The sequence below is a fragment of the Salmo salar genome, chromosome ssa26, assembly GCF_905237065.1.
Source record: "Salmo salar chromosome ssa26, Ssal_v3.1, whole genome shotgun sequence".
In the NCBI taxonomy this organism is placed as follows: domain Eukaryota; kingdom Metazoa; phylum Chordata; class Actinopteri; order Salmoniformes; family Salmonidae; genus Salmo; species Salmo salar.
This window is the reverse complement of record NC_059467.1, coordinates 10,186,782-10,208,289: the sequence shown is the minus strand read 5'-3', so window position 1 is coordinate 10,208,289 and position 21,508 is coordinate 10,186,782. Positions and strand designations below refer to the sequence as shown.

The window sequence follows — 21,508 nt, the reverse complement described above, 5'->3', positions numbered from 1 at the left end:
GGAAAGGATTTTATGGAAAGGTTATGGACCAGGCAAGGCTTCTGATCTGATCCTGGACCAAAGGGTCACTGGTCCAGTCTGGTGGGAACATTTGAAAGTTGAAATTTTTATTGCATTCCCATTTTAGTACATTTATCAGCCAAAACATGACACCCACACTGTATTCAAGAGCATGTGGTGTCTCAACCAGTGGCAGGCACAACACAAAAACCTAAGATGATGTAAAACAGGGTCTAAGCTACAACATACAGTACCAGTCGAAAGTTTGGACAACTACTCATTCCAGGGTTTTTCTTTTATTTTGACTATTTTTTACATTGTAGAATAATAGTGAAGAAATCAAAACTATGAAATAACACAAATGGAATCATGTAGTAACCAAAAAAGAGTTAAACAAATCAAAATATATTTGAGATTCTTCAAAGTAGCCACCCTTTGCCTTGATGACAGTAAAAATAAAGAAAAACCCTTGAATGAGTAGGTGTCCAAACTTTTGACTGGTACGGTATGTGAATATGAAGAAAAAAAATCTGAATTCATGATTTTTTTTTTTCTCTCCAGAAATTATAAAATAGTTTGACAACCCTGTTTGTAAGCTTTTAAATGAAATCATTATCAACCGTTTCTCTTTTCCAGTGATGAAGACATGCTTGTCTCACGGTATGGTGGGGTATGCAAAATAGGTCCGTTTTGAGCACCTTTATCTCTTGAGCACTTCTACAATTGGCAACTACTGTATATATGGAAGGATTCGTTCAGATCAAATGGAGAGAGAATTTAAATGGATTTACCCTAGAGAATGACTAACCTTGACGCAACCAGCTAATACGGTTTTTTTAAAGAGCCGCAGAACACGCCAGTCGTTACGTATGTTTTTCTGTTGCTCATTCGATTCCACATAGTCTTGGAGGTGTGTTTCCTGACCGATTCCGCGTTTGGTAAAATGATGTTTGTCCCACATGAGACACTGTAGACGCTCTAGCCTATTTCACTTCTTCAAAATCCCCAGAATGAATCTAAGATATCTGTAATTACGTTTTCCCGGGGATGTTTTAGTTGCGCAATTTTACATCAAACTAAGGTGTTTGGTGCAGTATTTCTCCAGATTTTATTTTTGTGATGCCTTGTCTTTATGTAAACAAAGTCATAATTGCTGGGCAGGTTTGTCTCACTGTCATAGTTATTGGATAGAGGGCAATCACCGCGGCTGTTCTCCCCATGTTAGTGGGCAAATGGACATTATCAAATCAAAACCCAACCTTCGTTTACCTGTTGTGACGCACGGATGTTCCAAACTCAGTTTTAGATGAGGCTGACTTTATGACCGAAATTATCCTATTTACACTTTGTAATCAATTTTGACGCTAGAATAACTGTTTCTAACTCATATCGATACCACACAAGCTGTTTTCAAAGGTATTCGTTGCTTTTTAAAGGCAGTCGCTCTTTAAAGCTAAATTAAATCCTGCGGTTGTGTGTTAGTGTGTGTGTGTGTGTGTGTGTGTGTCTGTGCATTCAGTTTACGTATGTATGAGAGAGCATGAACACTCAAGTAAACGGCTCATCAAGGAAGTGTGCTCTATTACCAGAGTTATTTTAGTGTAACCGTTCACCCCCACCCCCCACCCCCCGCCCGACACTCCCCCTCCAACAAGTCTGCCTGGCTGTGACACACATTCTCCCTCCACATGAACCGCTCTGTTGTCGCTCACTCTCTTTCTCTCTCTCTCTCTCTTTTTTCTCTTTCCCTCTCGCTCCGTCACACATGGACTAAAAGTTAGACAAACTGGGGAAAGGCGTGGATGGTTGTTTTACCTGCTTCTGTCAGGTTGTATTTTGAATCATGACTATTTCATTGACTTGTATGCTGTGGTCTTGCCAAATATTATGTTGTTATTGCTTGTACTATTTCTGATGCAGTACTGTATCTTTTTGCCCCTTGAGGGCTTCTGTTGGTTGTGTATACTGTGGATATAGTGTGGCAGCTAATCTGCTGTTTGATTTTTCACACGAGGCGATATGCTGCCAGAGAAGTGTTTTTGTTGATGGAACAGAGGCATTGCGGTGGCAAAAAATAAGTGTTTGAACTAATGATAATGCTGTCTGATTGTGCTCTTTGGAAGGGTGTCACTCACTCACTCTGTCACTCTTGAATGTTTTGGGAGGTTCTCTACAATACACAGTGATTAATGTGTATTTTCTGAGAACAGCATTGGAAATACTGCCAGAGTAGGAACAACTGTTCCGCTGTGCCTTTTTTCTTTGTGAGTTGTAGTTGAGAAGACGTGTACAGACCTGTTATTCTATATTTGAAAAAGGGCATACTAAAATTTCTTAGTTTACTCATAATGAAATGACACTGTACTCGAGGAAAAATGCATTCGGCTGTCATATAAGTGGTTATCTAGTGTTTTCTATTCATGTGGTTTGTTTTCAACTGTACACCGTGTCAAGACAGAGGGGTTTTGTGCATTACACAAACCATATATGTTTTTCATTAAGTGAGTTCCAGAAAATTGACCAACTGTAAAATTGGTTGCCAACCATTTGCAGTCAAAGAAAACAAACTATATCTGGTTGTGCTGTGCTGAAGTAGATCTTGCTTTCTCTGGAGAGGGACAGTATTAGGCGAGAGATCTGTTGTACCTTTTCCCAGGAGCCCCTAGCAGTTTGGCTGTGTAGGGTGCGATGACAGACAAACAGACAGACAGAGACAACCTTGGACTTGGAGTGACATTGTTTTCCTCACGCTGACTGATCAGCAGACCAGGGGGCCCAATGTCAGGCAACAGTTGTACCTCGTGATACTCATTTTAGGGTTACGCCATAAGGTATGTGAATAAGAGTGTAATATATGCTACCCTAGAACAGTTGTAGAGTAGTGTACACAACATTGGGGAAATGTCTTGAAAAAAAGAGTATTGTAAAAGAGAAATAACTTGCTGATAGGTTACAATCGAATTACAACTATGGTAATCATGTGGAAAATGTAAATGACTCAATGTTCTCTTGACTAATTGTGCGTTTGTATGGGCATGGAGCAAGGTGGGAAAGACCCAGTGTTTTAGAACTGCATCCCACAGTAGTTGTTAAAGAGTAGAGTCAGTGTAATGAGCATAGCCATGATGTCGTCAAGTATGCAGATACATAGGAAAACATCAATATACAGTACCAGTCAAAAGTTTGGACACACAGTACTCATTCCAGGGTTTTTCTTTATTTTTTACTATTTTCCAAATTGGAGAATAATATTGAAGACATCAAAACTATGAAATAGCACATATGGAATCATGTAGTAACCAAAAAAGTGTTAATCAAATCAACATATATTTTACTTCATTTTATTTCATAACTTTAAGACATGAAGGTCAGTCAATCCAGAAAACTTTGAAAGTTTCTTCAAGTGCAGTTGCAAAAACCATCGAGCGCTATGATGAAGCTGGCTCTCATGAGGACCGCCACATTAATGGAAGACCCAGAGTTACCTCGGCTGCAGAGCATAAGTTCATTAGAGTTACCAGCCTCAGATTGCAGCCCAAATAAATGCTTCACAGAGTTCAAGTAACAGACACATCTCAACATAAACTGTTCAGAGGAGACTGCTTGAATCAGACCATGGTCGAAATGCTGCAAAGAAACCACTACTAAAGGACACCAATAAGAGGAAGAGACTTGCTTGGGCCAAGAAACACGAGCAATGGCTATTAGACCGGTAGAAATCTGTCCTTTGGTCTGATGAATCCAAATTTGAGATTTTTGATTCCAACGGCCGTGTCTTTGTGAGACGCAGAGTAGGTGTACGGATGATCTCCGCATGTGTGGTTCCCACCGTGAAGCATGGAGGAGGAGGTGTAATGGTGCGGGGTATGCTTTGCTGATGACACTATCAGTGATGTATTTAGAATTCAAGTCACACTTAACCAGCATGGCTACCACAGCATTCTGCAATGATATCCCATCTGGTTTGCTCTTATCAATATAATTTGTTTTTGAACAGGACAATGACCCACAACACACTTCCAGGTTGTGTAAGGGCTATTTGAACAAGAAGGAGAGTGGTGGAGTGCTGCATCAGATAACCTGGCCTCCACAATCACACGATCTCAACCCAATTGAGATGGTTTGGAATGAGTTGACCGCAGAGTGAAGAAAAAGCAGCCAACAAGTGCTCAGCACATGTGGAAACTCCTTCAAGACTGTTGGAAAAGCATTTCTCATGAAGCTGGTTGAAAGAATTCAAAGAGTGTGCAAAGCTGTCATCAAGGCAAAGGGTGGCTACTTTGAAGAATCTAAAATTCAAAAGGCACTCGCACATCTGAGCAATCTTTTTTTGCAGGTGCATGGCAACAGTTGAACAAGATGAAGGAAAAAGGAAACCGCACACTGCTCTTGATAGTATCACTGATCTTTAATAAGCTTACGTACTTTGAAGAATCTAAAATATAACATGTATTTTGATTTGTTTAACACTTTTTTGGTAACTACATGATTCCATATGTGTTAGTTCATAGTTTTGATGTCTTCACTATTATTCTACAATGTAGAAAATAGTAAAAAAAAAAAGGAAAACCCTTGAATGAGTAGGTGTGACAACTTTTGACTGGTACTGTATAAATGCACAAATCAGGACATGTACATAGTGAACGCATACACCTTGTAAATATGAAAATAGAATACAGTATTTCAGAACGTGACCTACCGCTTGCATAACAATATCAGGCTGGGAAGAATTGATGTTCGCAATCTCCCCCATCTGCAAGCATGACCAATGGCATAACACCTTATTGATGTGTAAATTTAACCAACCAATAGGAATGCCTTAACATCAGATAAATACACTGAGTGTACATATCATTAGGAACACCTCCCTAATTGCACCCCTTTTTACCCTCAGAACAGCCTCAATTCGTCAGGGCATGGGACTACAAGGGGCCAAAAGTGTTCCACAGGGATGCTGGCCCATGTTGACTCCAAGCTTCCCACAGTTGTGTCAAGTTGGCTGGATGTCCGTTGGGTGGTGGGTCATTCTTGATACACAGGAAACTGTTGAGCGAGGAAAAACACAGCAGCATTGCAGTTCTTGACACACTCAAACCGGTGTGCCTGGCACCTATTATCAAACCCCGTTCAAAGGCACTTAAATATTTTGTCTTGCCCATTCACCCTCTGAATGGCACACATACACAATCCATGTCTCAATTGTCTCAAGGCTTAAAAACCCTACTCCAACTTGTCTCCTCCCCTTCATCTACACTGATTGAAGTCAATTTAACAAGTGACATCAGTAAGGGATCATAGCGTTCACCTGGTCAGTCTGTGTTATGGAAAGAGCCGGTGTTCCTAGTGTTTTGTACACCCGGTGTATAGGCATACTGACTGACTATTGAACTAGAGAGAGGGGGATAACAACAACCATCACCATCACTGATACTGCTGTTGTAGTGCCAACTCCTGCCTTGAGCCATTGATCAGGGTGACCTGTGTTGTCCTGTGCTGAGTGACACCACAGTATAGGGGAAAGGATTATGGACCAGGCCAGGCTTCTGATCTGATCCTGGACCAAAGGGTCACTGGTTCAGTCTGTCCCCCCATTCTGTCCAGTCTGTGAGAAACCTCAGTTGCCCTCTACTACAGATGAGCAGTTGAATTTTCCCTCCATAAATTACAGTAGCCTGTGTTATTCGCCATGCTAGCTATGTTGACATGGCTGTGGAAATGGTGTGCTCTCTGAGCTCCCATCAGGCTGTGCCAACTAGCCAGGCTGTTCCAGTGCCTCTCTCCCTGTAGTGTTGTGCTGAAGCTCAATGAATGGATGTTTATGTTAAGGGAGGGAGAGAGGAGACAGACCTATATAGGGATGGAGAGGAGACATGTAGTGCACAGAGCTCTATGTTTGTGAAATCAGCCCACGATGCATCATTTTTGCAATCTGTGAATTATTCCACTCCATATTTGTTAACAGACCTTCAGGCAACATTTCAGTTCACTGCACATCCATTATATAAGAGTAGCTTAGTTATTTGACACTGTCCTAGAGGACGACCTAGCCTGGGAGAGTTAACGCAGTCTAGATTAGGCCTTTTTTCCCCAGAGGCTTTCTAGGACACGTCCAAGTCTCCCTCTCCACAGGGGGATTCATCATCAAGACAAGTGCCTTCAGAGGATCTAAAGGAGATGTATCCACAGACGTGCCAAGATGGTGACATTTACCTTTTTTGATTACAGTGGAAGGAAAAGTATAAATTGATGGTCGTGCTGTGAGCTCCATTATCCTCATATAACATTGGAGTGTTTACCAAACCGAGAGCAGCAGCATTAAGGGTTCATTCTTGACAGCCGCTATTATCACGCACTATGCGATTCTGGAGGACAAGAGCTCCACGGCTATTTATTCCTACTGACCTTTTTGTATGTTTTACATGTAAATATTTAATTAAATAGGCTAGTTATGATGATATTTTCCAGTGGTGGTATTTGCTGGCTGTAACCCCACCTCACTTTTCTTTTCCCATGGAGGATCCAACCGAATAACAGCTCAACTACTTTTCTCTGCTGTCGCATCAACTTCTCCTCCGCAGAAAGGAAAGTCAATAATCTACTAATTACTAAGAGTAAGACATTCTGACTCAACGTTGGGCTCACAGCGGAGTTACTTCATTTGCAGGTTGAATAGTTTTTTTTTTTCTTCTGTCAAACAGTGCCTTATTAAGGCTGGGCTCGAGGCCTAAGGTCCCTAACTCCGAATGGAAACAAAAACAGTCCTCTGTTTCTCAGGTCCACTGGTAAACGCACTGGTAACCTAATTTCTTTTTACTGACACTCCCTCTCGACTCCATTCTCTCACGCCATACTGTCAACATGGCTCAGGCTCACACTGAGCACAGCTCGCGTACTACACTGTACTGCTGCTTTGCAGGGACATTTTGAAAGCTACCATGTGAGAGTGACTTTTCAAAATTGTGACCATGTTACTGCAACTTTGGTTAATCCGTTTTGCGACATATTGAAACGTTCGAAAGGAGCCTCTTCATGGAAACAAAATATACTTTTTTCATTTTTTTTCATAAACATTTCAGTGCCTATATGTACTTAGGATACATACGGTTCACCTTTACCCTACTTCTATCTGAGGGTACCTTGAATGGATTATTGTACATTTTGTTTGTTAACGATTTGGTGATTAACTCCTGCATTTGCGGAACCTTAATGGGACAACTAATCACTTTCACCTGCTTTGGGTGAAAGGGTAAATCCTAAGGCTATAGGCATGTGCAATTTATCACAGCAGCAGGCTTATCAAGACCCTTTCAAATCTCCCTGTTCAAATCACATCGCTCTACTGAGGGTCATAACAACGCCAAAGCATTTACAGTACAACAGTAGATGTGATTACACAGGTAGTCCCCCTAGATGCAGCTTGGTTTGAGGCATGATGCTTTGCTAGAATCCGGGACTGTCGATCTCATTTACCTTCGCCCCTGTGGTATTAATGCATTTAACAGACCAGGATGTCCAGATCGATCAGCGGCCCGGGGCAGTGGGTGCACACACTTGGCCTGATGCCCATCCCTAACCCAGGCACATTGACCTGGATGATGGCTCCATGACACCGCCCTCATTGGAGCACGCCTCCGTAATCTAGGGGAACAGGTTGCCGTGGTTACCCAGCTCGGACTGGGTTGATAAGCTGCTGGGCTTATGCCTCAACCCAGCAGGCATGGAGAGCTTACCCTCCTGTAGGTTGACACTCCAACCCTAGTTGTAACTAACTTGATTCCGCTTCACAACCAGCTAATTATTAGAAATCAGGTGTGCTATATTAGGGTTGGAGTGAAAACCTACAGGACGGTAGCACTCCAGCAGAGGGTTGGAGAGCCCTGGTCTGTGGTCTATGAGGGAGAAGTCTTTCTGTCTCTCTCTTTCTCTCCCCACCCGTTCTCTCTCACTGCTGCACACACACACACTCTCTTCCTCTCTATCTGTGAGACATAGCAGGAGGTAGTCTCTTGACTCTTATCTGTGATGTGTACGTGTGGAGCCTGGCGGGAGGCAGCAGCAGTGAGAGAGCAGCCAGGAGGATATAAACAGAGGGGGTGCTATAAATAGCCCAGTACTCTTCCTGTCCCACATCATATACACTACATGATCGTCGAACATCTCATTCCAAAATCATGGGCATTAATATGGAGTTGGTCCCCCCTTTGCTGCTATAACAGCCTCCACTCTTCTGGTCAGGCTTTCCACTAGATGTTGGAACATTGCTGCGGGGACTTGCTTTCATTCAGCCACAAGCATTAGTGACGTCGGGCACTGATGTGGGCGATTAGAACTGGCTCGCAGTAGGCATTCCAATTAATCCCAAAGGTGTTTGATGGGGTTGAGGTAAGGGCTCTGTGCAGGCCAGTCAAGTTCTTCCACACCAATATCGACAAACCATTTCTGTATGGACCTCGCTTTGTGCACAGAGGCATTGTCATGCTGAAACAAGGAAATGGCCTTCCCCAAACTGTTGTTCCAAAGTTGGAAGCACAGTATCGTCTAAAATGTCATTGTATGCTGTAGCATTAAGATTTCCCTTCACTGGAACTAAGGGGCCTAGCCTGAACCATGAAAAACAGCCCCAGACCATTATTCCTCCTCCACGAAACTTTACAGTTGGCACTATGCATTCGTGCAGGTAGTGTTCTCCTGGCATCTGCCAAACCCAGATTCGTCCGTCAGACTGCCAGATGGTGAAGTGGGATTCATCACTCCAGAGAATGCGTTTCCACTGCTACAGAGTCCAATGGTGGCAAGCTTAACACCACTCCATTCGCACATGGTGATCTTCGGCTTGTGTGCGGCTGCTCGGCCATGGAAACCCATTTCATGAAGCTCCAGACGAACGGTTCTTCTAATGACGTTGCTTCCAGAGGCAGTTTGGAATTCTGTAGTAATTGTTGCAACTGAGGACAGACGTTTCTTTTTACACGCATCAGCACTTGGTGGTCAAATTCTGTGAGCTTGTGTGGTCTACCACTTCGCGACTGAGCTGTTGTTGCTCCTAGATGTTTCCACTTCACAATAACAGCACTTACAGTTGATAGGGTGGCTTTACCAGGGCAGAAATTTGATGAACTGACTTGTTGCAAAGGTGGCATCCTATGACGGTGCTCTTCAGTAAGGCCATTTTACTGCCAATGTGTGTCTATGGAGATTGCATGGCCGTGTGCTCAATTTTATAGACCTGTCAGTAACTGGTGTGGCTAAAATAGCCAAATCCACTAATCTGAAGGCGTGTCCACATACTTTTGTGTATCTAGTGTAGCTAGCTACCCACTAATCTCCCACAGAGTAGTGAAGATCCCCAGTTCCACCCTCCTCCCCTGATTCGGGTTCCCCATGTTGTCCCAGCAGTGTTGCTGTTAAGGTAGACTGATGTTGCGCACGCTATCCAGGTGTGAACATCTATACATTAACTTTCATTGAAGTGTCCAATGTTAACACCACTGTAGCAGTCTGTGGTATTTGGTTAAATGTAAATCAGCACTTAGGATGGGGTTAATCAGCCCTCTCATCACTTTATCTCATTGAATGTTTAGTTGAAGATGAATTCCAAAGAAGGACCAATGGGGAAAAAAAACAACTAAACCTAAAGTCTAAATATATATTATAAATATAAAATGTAAAGATATATGTACAGTTGAAGTCGGAAGTTTACATACACCTTAGCCAAATACATTTAAACTCAGTTTTTCACAATTCCTGACATTTAATCCTAGTAAAAATTCCCTGTCTTAGGTCAGTTAGGATCACCACATTATTTTAAGAATGTGAAATGTCAGAATAATAGTAGAGAATGATTTCTTTCAGCTTTTATTTATTTCATCACATTTCCAGTGCGTCAGAAGTTTACATACACTCAATTAGTATTTGGTAGGATTGCCTTTAAATTGTTTAACTTAGGACAAACGTTTCGGGTAGCCTTCCACAAGCTTCCCACAATAAGTTGGGTGAATTTTGGCCCATTCCAGCTGACAGAGCTGAGTCAGGCTTGTAGGCCTCCTTGCTCGCACACACTTTTTCAGTTCTGACCACAAATTTTCTATAGGATTGAGATCAGGGCTTTGTGATGGTCACTCCAATACCTTGACTTTTTTGTCCTTAAGCCATTTTGCCAAAACTTTGGAAGTATGCTTGAGGTCATTGTCCATTTGGAAGACGGATTTGCGACCAAGCTTTCACTTTCTGACTGATGTCTTGAGATGTTTCTTCAACATATCCACATCATTTTCTCTCCTCATTATGCCATCTATTTTGTGAAGTGCACCAATCCCTCCTGCAAGAAGCACCCCCACACCATGATGCTGCCACCCCCGTGCTTCACGGTTGGGATAGTGTTCTTCAGCTTGCAAGCCTCCCCCTTTTCCTTCCAAACATAATGATGGTCATTATGGCCAAACAGTTCTATTTTTGTTTCATCAGACCAGAGGACATTTCTCCAAAAAGTACAATCTTTGTCCCCATGTGCAGTTGCAAACCGTAGTCTGGCTTTTTTATGGTGGTTTTGGAGCAGTAGCTTCTTCCTTGCTAAGTGGCCTTTCTGGTTATGTCGATATAGGACTCGTTTTACTGTGGATATAGATACTTTTGTACCCGTTTCCTCCAGCATCTTCACATGGCCCTTTGCTGTTGTTCTGAGATTGATTTGCACTTTTCGCACCAAAGTACGTTCATCTCTAGGAGACAGAACGCGTCTCCTTCCTGAGCAGTATAACGGCTGCGTGGTCCCATGGTGTTTATACTTGCGTACTATTGTTTGTACAGATGAACGTGGTACCTTCAGGTGTTTGGAAATTGGTCCCAAGGATGAACCAGACTTGTGGAGGTCTACATTTTTTTCCCCCCTGAGGTCTTGGATGATTTCTTTTGATTTTCCCATGATGTCAAACAAAGAGGCACTGAGTTTGAAGGTAGGCCTTGAAATACATCCACAGGTACACCTCCAATTGACTCAAATGATGTCAATTAGCCTATCAGAAGCTTCTAAAGCCATGACATAGTTTTCTGGAATTTTCCAAGCTGTTTAAAGGCACAGTCAACTTAGATCCCACTGGAATTGGGATACAGTGAATTATAAGTGAAATAATCTGTCAATAAACAATTTTGATGGACCTATCTAACTTTTGATGCATGATACAGTATGGTGTTTGCAGTATAACAGCTTCAAACATTGACTCCAGTACAGTATGTATACTTCAACGATTAAAGCCCACCCAGCTGTTATTCTACCTGTCCCAGTCACGTACAGTTCTGTATTATGCCCGCTTAACCTGGAAGCCAGCCGCACCAATGTGTCGGAGGAAACACTGTGCACCTGGCAACTGTATCAGCGTACAGTGCACCCGGCCCACCACAGGAGTCGCTAGTGCACGATGGGACAAGGACATCCCTACCGGCCAAACTCTCCCATAACCCGGACGACGCAGGGCCAATTGCGCGCCGCCCCATGGGTCTCCCGGTCGCGGCCGGCTGCGACAGAGCCTGGACTCGAACCCAGAATCTCTAGTGGCACAGCGATGCAGTGCCTTAGACCACTGCGCCACTCGGGGACCCTCCTCTGTTTAACTTCCTAGGTGTGTTAAAGGGAGTAGAGGTACTGTAGGGGTTTTGTAACAGCTGATGCTGGGTCAGTCTACGCTTTGTTAATCCCGATCCGTTTCAGGCAATGGAAAGAGCCTGTGACTAATTCATCTACCAGGAATGGAGGCCATAATACAAACAGGAATGTGTGCATGGGGGAGTGTGTAGACTTGTCTGTGTTTTATTTATTTTTGTTACGTGTGTGTATGGTATTGTGTATGTTTTTTTTCCGGATGCATTGAATTTCAAATTGATTTGTTTGGGAGTGCATGGCCTGACCGTCGTAACAGTGTTGTGCCGTAGATAAACCCAGTGCTTTTAAGCAGTTCTAAACAAGGAATCTATTGAGTTAATGCACAGCATGCACTCACTGTGACGCACGGAAATAATGCGAAAATGCACATATTTGAGAGGATGTAGCCCTAGAGAGTCTAACGTTGATGTGTTGAGCTTATTTTTTGGGGGGGGTAACCAGTCTATTTCCATAACCTTGTTATCTATCTGTCAATCGAACAGTCAGTATTTAACTCTTCATAGAGTTAGTATGCAGGAGGGAGGGGGAGGAAATGATCAATCTAAAGGACTTGCGAGCTTGTGTTTCGAACTTATCTTAGCCATGGAGTTGATGCAGTGACACTGACCTAGTTTAATCATAGCCACCTCAGGGGTTTTCTAAATGGATCTGTTGGCTACCGTACAGTATATTGTGACTACCTAGGGATAATAATAAACATAAGTCCCCGTTTCTAGATAAAAACATTCAAGAACTGTACAGGAGTGTGATTACATTTATCATAGATTCTGTAGCCGGGAAGTCAGACCGTGTCTGTTTTGAAAGACTCGCATTTTCCCTGATCTATGATTTTAAACGCTACTGTACGCAGCCACATATTCTTGAGGTAACAGCCAGATGACCTTTGACCCTGACTCCCAGAATGCTCCAGGGGTGGGTGTGAGGGTGGGAAACCCAGGCTGGGAATACACACTGAAGAGATTATTCATATTAGAGACAGAAACCCTCAGCGCCCCTCTTGTCCTCGTGCCGGATTCCCGAAAGGTTTTTCAGCATGTACTTTCATCATATTTGTTTAAAGTGCAGTCAAAAATGTGTTTTCCTATGTTTTGTTTATACAGTATTTCCACACTATGAGGTTGGTTAAATAATGATAATGCCATTTTAGTGTAAGAGCTGTTTGAAAAGACCGCCCGAGATGTTTTGATGGGATGGAGTTTTGGCCTGCCTGGTGACATACCAGGCAGTAAATTAGTTAATAGACCAATCAGATTTGAGTTCCAAACCTCTCTGTCAACAGCTAGTTTAAAATGTCCCCCTCCCCACTCAGACCACTCCCAGACAGTCCTAACAGTCCTAGTTTGTTTTCAAGTAAAATGTAAAAAAAAATAATCACAGTAAAGTACTTAATTGTGACCTAGAAATGATTTGATATTGAGATAAAAACTGCTGCATTGGACCTTTTTTAAATAAATGAATCTTACAGCTACAATACACAGTCAGGGGACATCAAGCTAATAGGCCTCAGTCCTGCTCACTTATGGTGAACTAAATATCTCTGTACAATCGAGAGAGTAAGTAAATGTCTCTCTGCATATACATTGCCTTCGGATAGTATTCAGACCCCTTGACTTAGCCTTATTCAAAAAAAAATTAATTTTTATCCTCAGCAATCTACTCACAATACCCCATAATGACAAAGCAAAACATTTTTTTTTTTATTTAGCAAAACTATTAAAAATAAAAAAACAGATCTACCTTATTTACGTAAGTATTCAGACCCTTTGCTATGAGACTTGAAATTGAGCTCAGGTGCATCCTTGAGATGTTTCTACAACTTGATTGGCGTCCACCTGTGGTAAATTCAATTGATTGGCAATGATTTGAGAAGGCACGCACCTGTCTATATAAGGTTCCACTGTTGACAATGCATGTCAGAGCAAAAACCAAGCCATGAGATCGCAGGAATTGTCCGTAGAGCTTTGAGACAGGATTGTATTGAGGCACAGACCTGGGGAAGGGTACCAAAAACTTCCTGCAGCATTGAAGGTCCCCAAGAACACAGTGGCCTCCGTCATTCTTAAATGGAAGAAGTTTGGAACCACCAAGACTCTTCCCAGAGCTGGCCGCCTGGCCAAACTGAGCAATCGGGGGAGAAGGACCTTGGTCAGCGAGGTGACCAAAAACCCAATGGTCACTCAGACAGAGCTCTAGAGTTCCTCTGTGAAGATGGGAGAACCTTCCAGAAGGATAACCATCTCTGCAGCACTCCACCAATCAGGCCTTTATGGTAGAGTGGCCAGACGGAATCCACTCCTCAGTAAAAGGCACATGACAGCCTGCTTGGAGTTTGCTAAAAGGCACCTAAAGACTCTCAGACCATGAGAAACAAGATTCTCTGGTCTGATGAAACCAAGATTGAACTCTTTGGCCTGAATGCCAAGCGTCACATCTGAAGGAAACCTGGCACCATCCCTACGGTGAAGCATGGTGGTGGCAGCATCATGCTGTGGGGATGTTTTTCAGCGGCAGGGACTGGGAGACTAGTCAGGATCGAGGCAAAGATGAATGGAGCAAAGTACAGAGAGATCCTTGATGAAAACCTGCTCCAGAGCACTCAGGACCTCAGACTGGGGAGAAGGTTTTTCTTCCAACACGACAACGACCCTAAGCACACAGCCAGGACATTGCAGGAGTGGCTTCTGGACAAGTCTCTGAATGTCCTTGAGTGGTCTAGCCAGAGCCCGGACTTGAACCTGATCGAACATCTCTGAAGAGACCTGAAAATAGCTGTGCAGCAACGCTCCCCATCCAACCTGACAGAGCTTGAGAGGCTCTGCAGAGACGAATGGGAGAAAGTCCCCAAATACAGGTGTGCCAAGCTTGTAGCATCATACGCAAAAAGACTTGAGGCTATAATCGCTGCCAAAGGTGCTTCAACAAATATCAATTAGCAAACATTTCTAAAAACCTGTTTTTGCTTTGTCATTATGGGGTATTGTGTGTGGATTGATAAAGGAAAAAAAACAATTTAATACATTTTAGAATAAGGCTGTAACCTAACAATGTGGAAAAAGTCAAGGGGTCTGGATAGGCGCTGTATGTGTAAAAACCCTACTATGAGTAACCAATAATTTGCTTTACATACTGCAGCTGTAAGACCTGTGGATGAATCCCTGCGGTTTAAGCAAATGTTTTAATCATCTGAGACTGACATTGATCAATTTCTCACTAGGTCTTCTCTCATGTCTCTCTTCATGCTGCATTACAGATGGATTAATGACGCTTGTATGTTGGAAACAATCTCTGCTCAGCTTGGTCCTTTTATCCCCAGCCTTGGTCGTGATTCTCTCCCCTCCACATCCCACCCACACCACCCTCTTGCCATTTTATTATTACCTTATTTTTTTGAATGTCTAATGAATAGAATAAGAGATGAGAAGGATCAAAGGCTCCTTTGGCAGGTTCTAGGAATCCATTCAGATTGAAATGAGGAGGGTGTTGCTTTATATATGTGCGCGGTTTCTCCTCCACAACCAGCCTTAATCACAAGAGAGGTAGAGCGAAGGGAGAATATCCATGACATGTATAATATTTCAAAGGAAAATAAGCCTTTCCATGCACTATACTTCATCCTCAACACTTCATTGACAGGGGACCTTGGATCTGTCTGTCATAAATACTTCACCTATCTTCTTCGTTTGTTGTTAGCATTAGCTGCCTGGCACAGGATGTGAGAAGACACTGGTCCCTGATGTTGGTGCTCGTCTTCAGCTTGAATCAAAGCGTTGACAGGCTAATGCTGCTGAGCACCTCCACTGCTTAAACACATGTCACTTCCTGTGAAGAGTGTCTGTATCAGGCTGTATGTAATCAAAGGAGGAGGCTCTGGGTGATTACGATGGTCTGAGATCAACAGCTTGGCATCCTGTGAAGGTTGCCTGAGCCTTGCCCCACTTCTCTACATCGCAACTGTGTAGACAATGGTTTATGAATTCACAATTCAGATTGGGACATCAAAGTGAAGATGATCAGAACAATGACTTCCTTTTATGAAGTTGATATCAACCCTTCCCTTTCATTGTTGGCAGAGGGAAATGCGTTGAGGTTACTGGATAATGACACGTTCTTTGGTTCTGTCAAGTGGCGTATCTGATGAGGTGATTGAACAGAATATTAAAGGCAGTTGCTAAATATATCCTCTGGCTTTGTGGCGTCACAATGGCTATCATGTGATAGGTGACCTGGACTCGGCTCTACTTTCACCAGACAGAACACTACCGAGGTATAGCGTTACAGGTGGTGAGTTATTGAACCGGGGCGGCTGGTCACGTTGCTTGTACCGGAGAACGGAACTGTTATCGCTCTAGATGCATTGACTAATGTCCCTTTGTAAGCAGATTCAGTTACTGACAGTATCACTAGTCAGCCAATTGACGTTGCTCTTTGAGCATCTAGGCACAAATTAGTCGTGCTTTACCTTCTCTGGCAGCAGTATACGAGTTCAGACATTTCACTTTCAACTTTTCCACACGGGTGAAAAGAACAGTACTGTATCCCTATTGATAAGAGTTGGATAGTGGCTTGTGTACAGTTTTGAAGGTTTTGCTGACACTGACTTTTCGTACCAACAGCCACTGCAGAGGGACAGTGAAAAGGGGACCCAGAAGCTGTGGGTTGTCATGGACACCTTTTTCCGTCGGCACTTTAGACTGAAAGGGGCGGAGCAATCCCGACACAGACGGGCTGGCGTGGCAGTGCCCACAAGCAAGGCTCGCCGGCGCTCCAGTGTAGGACTGCCCTCTGCTGGCCTGGTCCAACGTAGACGCTCTAGTGTGGGACTGCCATTCACAGGTCCTGTCGGACACAGAAGGTCCAGTGTAGGCCTGTCGCCAACGGCTCAAGCCCAACGAAGACGCTCCAGTGTTGGCCTGCCGTCAGGTTATGTGGGCCGTAGGCGCTCCAGTGTGGGCTTGGCCTGCGCTGCTCACCAACAACGCAGGCACTCCAGCGAGGTGCAGGGGTTACCCCAGGCCACCGGGGGGCACTGTTGTTATGGAGGCGGGAAGCTAGTAAGGACCAGATACTACACCAGGCGTCGCTCCAGCACCACCGTGGCCTGTGTCAACCCCCGCTTCTCTGTCCGCCGACGGCAGGCCGGCAAGCTCCGCACCATCGACACCCACCTGCTGGGGCCCTCCATGCTGCTGGCCAGCCTGGTCCAAATGAGTGAGGAGCAGCAGAGGGGGGCACCAGAGGCGCAGGGCGTTGAGGGGGCGTCAGGAGAGGACACTGAGAGCTCCTCGTGCTGCTCTGAGTCAGAGGGGGACAGCTGCAGTCAGAGAGAGTGTAGCACCAGGTCAGAGGGCAGCGGGAGTGAACGAGAGGGGACTGCGGCATCGTCATCATCATCATCATATCCAGAGGGAGAGAGGACGTCTCCATGGGAGGACTGGAATCAGGTTCATAGTATGGCAGCCTTAACGATGGAGAGCATCCAGCCCCGGCCCCTGAGCCGCGCCCTGCGCTGCCTGCGCCGTAACTCCTCCCAGCTGCTGCCGGCGGAGGCGGTGCACCGTAGCAGGGCGGTCTACGGTGTGCACGGGCGCTACCGACGCTCCAGCCAGTTACGGAGGCCTTCCACCGTCTCCAACAGCGCCTGGCCAGGCAGGCTAGTCCACCCACCCAGCCGCAGGAGTTCTATTGTGGCCCGCCACTCCTCCCGTTCCGTGTATAGGAACTGTTCCGCCTGCTGGAAACCCAGGGGCCGCAGGGAGTCCCTCAGCCCCCTGCAGGGCATCTACTATGACCCCCGCCTGGAGACTTGGAGTGGGTTCGTCTCGTATGTAGACCCCCTACCTTCGACTGGGTCACAGGCAATGCTTTTGTGTGTGTGTGTGTGTGTGTGTGTGTGTGTGTGTGTGTGTGTGTGTGTGTGTGTGTGTGTGTGTGTGTGTGTGTGTGTGTGTGTGTGTGTGTGTGTGTGTGTGTGTGTGGGGGGGGATCTATGGCAGAATACACACAGAAAATGTCTGTATACACAGCGCATGTTTTAGACCACACTATTTGCTTTATCCGAACAATAAAAGGGGAAAATGCATGCCAAAGTCACTGGCCATTCCTGCCTGTCCAACCATACCAGCACTTCCTGGTCTGAAGTGTTGATGTCAGTTAAGCAAGTGTTTGAGTCTAAGCCTGCTGCAGTATGTAACTGGAAAATCTTTCATATTTTACACCAAACTCTGCTGATCTTTTGTGTTGCTGACATGTAAGCTAGGATTTATGTTGAGTGACTCCTACAGCACCTTTCATGCAGGGTCTCAGTCACACAAACCTGTCAAATACCCACCTAGACCTCATCTGTACCTGACTGCACATCAGCTCAACAGGGTGTTGTTCTACCAACGGGAAGGACAAGCAACCACTTCAAAAGATGTATATTGCATGACGTCAGATGTACCATTTCATTATTCATCATGTGTGCTAAACCTCTCTCTTTGATTAGGGCCTAACTTTTTTCATCAGTGAAGAGTGGGTTTGCCATTAGGCACTTTAGTTTACTGGTGTTGTGATGCAGCATCGCACTGGGAGTGTCATCTCAATGATGTTATTGCAATCATTCAAAGGTGTTGTCTGTGTCATTTCAGGAAGGCCATCGCTAAATCGGGTCTACAGCACCTGTCTGCCCAGCCCAGTGCCTCAGCCCTGGCCAAGTTTGACCCAGACAGGGAGATCCGGAGCAGCTGTGACTGGACCGTAAGTGCAGCCTCTGGCCCAGCTTATAGATTTTCTTTTGTTACCTCATAATGGACTACATGCCCCTAAATGAGTTTCAGAGTAGTGTACTTTATTTACCCAGAGATACTGTTTGGTAGTGGATTCTATGAGCTGAGATTCCTATTTGTCAGGGTAAAAAAAAGGGTGTATTTAATAGACTCTGCCTTTTCCTCCAGGAGAACGCCCTGTATGGGGAGCACATCTGGTTTGAGACCAATGTCTCTGGGGACTTCTGTTACGTCGGAGAGCAGCACTGCTTCGCCAAGACACTGGTGAGTTGGTTTGTGTGCAGCTACCGCTGGCCCTGCCTGACATTGCAAAGCCACAGATGCTCTGAGAGGAAGGGAGGAATGAACTCATTAGAGGAGATGTATTTGTAGTGAAACCCTAAAACTTCCTTGTCACATTGTTTTTCGTCCGTCAGTGGATGATACTGTCCAGATTTATACCACCCGGTACCATACAGTACACTTCTAGAGAATGCAGATTGTATAGCTCAATAGCTCTCTGCAACTGTAAACATTACAGTATGAGATGGTGCCATGTTATGAACATAAACACTGTCTCTTCCTTGTTTTGGAAAACTGATGGGATTATAAAAAGTGGCCAACTAGGAAGAGAACCTGTAAAACGAGCCCAATCTTTTTTGTTTCTCTCCTGATGATGCAGATGTATTTTTTTGATTGCATTATTTGTTTGATATTTAGTTCTGATAGCCAGTGTGTGACACCCTAAAATGGTATGCAATGCTGTATACCAGGGGTGTCAAACTCATTACAAAGTGTCTACTGGTTTTTGGCTAGACACTCGACCCTCCGTGGAATGAGTTTGACACCCCTTGTGTAGAGGCTCCCTCTGGTGTCCACATAACCCTAACACACTTCACCGAAGAAGTGGTGCTGCCATCTTGAGGGTGTTGCACCCATAGAGGTAGATAGAGGGCCATTCTTTGCATCTGTGCTATATGGCTTCTGTGACAACATCGACAGCTCCATTGAGAGCTTTCTTCATTTTAAAGTAGTCAAAGGTGGATACTGCCACCTGGAGTGTGTTGTCTGAACAGGTATAAAACCAAGATTGGTAATTTACTGCCACCTGCCGTTAAGGAATGTTTGCTCAGGTGTATAATGCATTGGCTGATCCCTCCTGAGGACTTTGATGGAATTATGGGATTCTTCCTTAATCCATAGGAAGTCCCACCAAGTTGACTACTTTAAAATAGTTCAATAGTTCAAAGTCTTCAATATGGCACTGCCTATGCTAAAACAGGCTTTGAGGCAAAACAGCGGTCTATCTAAGTTTATGGTTGTGCCCTGCATTATCAAGTTAAATAAAGTAATTTCATTACGAGAAGGGTCATTAAATAATATTCTCTCACTCTCATCTCGTCACCACAGCAAAAATCTGTAGCCCGGAAAAAGTGTGCAGCCTGCAAGATAGTGGTTCACACAATCTGCATAGAGCAGCTAGAAAAGGTAAGTTTCAAACTCATTTTCCCAACAAATGCTTCACAAACTTTTCTTCCAGTGAACTGTGCTTTCACCTGGTAGCAGATAGATGTTAAATTATGTATTATCACCAAAGTTGTGGAAATTAGTTAACAGCATGTATACCAAGACCAAATGAGTTGCAAATGTTGAATCCCGAAAATACCGTAATATCAGCATTTTCAGATGTTGTCTGTCAAGGAGACAAAATGTTTCCATCACATCAGGTAAGATGAGATTGAAATGGTAGCCTGCCAACCTAACCCATCCTGCTCCTCTCCAGTTATTCGACACCGAGGCTATGCCAAATGAAGCCAGCCTGCTTTTCGAAGACCCCGCCTTTAGAGTGAGACACTCTGACCTCTCTCAGGCTGCTATGGGATATAACTAGTGCTAGACCATACTCCTTCTCTAACCCTATCTCACTACGCTACCTGACCCATTGACCTGACCCTCCAATGCTGCACTCTGATTGGGCCGTTCTCTGGATAATCAAAGTTGCTTTCCAAATTGGGCTACTTTGATTGGTAGTCGAATAGATTGGGTCGCTCTTTCCTGGAGATTTTTAGTTGCTGAGTTGATTTGAATCTCCCTTTTCCAAAATATCTTTAACTTGTTCCCACAACTCTGCTAATCTGAGGGTTTGTTTATATCTATCGTTTATACTTTATTTGATGCTGTTACGGTGGAGGTAAAGGTGAAGAGCTGGTTGTGTCACTGACATAGTAACACATATTGCATCACAGGTTTCCCTTTTCAGTAAGTACTGCACTTCTAGGTGAACAAGAACTTCAGCATGTTCAGTTTAACATGAAACCTCTCCTATTGGCCATTTTGGATTACTGACTCAGCATTTTATTTTGGTGCAGGGGGTTGTCTAACAACATATTGAAACAACGACCAACAAAATAAATCAACATTCTAAACAATTTGTTTTCTCTACACCCGTAGATAAACTTTAGGTGTAAACCGTCATTCAGGGAATCGGGGTCTAGGAATATACGAGAGGTAAGTGCCAATACACTGTCATTTACATCTGATCAGCATGATCATGATATTCATACTCATACTTTATTTTCACAACCTTTTCATCCTCCGTTGTCTTGTCATTCTATGTGTCTGTCTGTCTCTGTAACCCCTCCCTCTCCTCCTGCCCCTGCTTCCCTTTTGCCCGTTGACCTTCTCTCTTGACCTTTGACCTTAGCCAGTCCTCCAAAGACGAGGTGCTCTAAAGTGCCTCAGGCGGATGGCTAACTGCATGGCCACCCCTTTCCTGAGCCAGTCCCAGGTACCATCCCACCCTAACTCCCCAGATCACCCAAAGCCACAGTTATGGGGGCTGTAGGAGAGTAATACCTGACTCGTTTAATGAGTATAAAGACTGGGTAACCCCTAAGGCCTATGGTCCTCCAGAGCTAACTTTGGGTGTCCTAGTTAAAATTCCCTCATCAAACATTTTCAGTTAGACATTTTTGTCATTTTAGCAGACGCTCTTATCCAGAGCGACTTACAATTAGTGCATTCATCTTAAGATAGCTATATCTTTTGTTGCCTTTATTTAACCAGGTAGGCCAGTTGAGAACAAGCTCTCATTTACAACTGCAACCTG

At 44.2% G+C, this 21,508-nt stretch overlaps 1 protein-coding gene across 15 annotated transcripts in view; it reads left to right on the top strand.

Annotated features, from left to right (window-relative positions):
• LOC106587110 (diacylglycerol kinase zeta) overlaps nt 1-21,508 on the top strand; it is a 129,265-nt gene that overhangs the window by 60,833 nt on the left and 46,924 nt on the right. For 5 of the 15 annotated variants that reach the window (XM_014175117.2, XM_014175118.2, XM_045708347.1 and 2 more), the window contains 6 exons: nt 18,283-18,391; nt 18,589-18,684; nt 19,810-19,887; nt 20,183-20,245; nt 20,851-20,907; nt 21,104-21,187. In XM_014175117.2, the coding sequence (XP_014030592.1) occupies nt 18,283-18,391; nt 18,589-18,684; nt 19,810-19,887; nt 20,183-20,245; nt 20,851-20,907; nt 21,104-21,187 (487 nt within the window). Of the gene's footprint in view, nt 1-1,655; nt 1,829-16,269; nt 17,478-18,282; nt 18,392-18,588; nt 18,685-19,809; nt 19,888-20,182; nt 20,246-20,850; nt 20,908-21,103; nt 21,188-21,508 lie in introns of those variants that run through there. The other 10 variants (XM_014175110.2, XM_014175111.2, XM_014175109.2 and 7 more) reach the window with 5 other exon arrangements.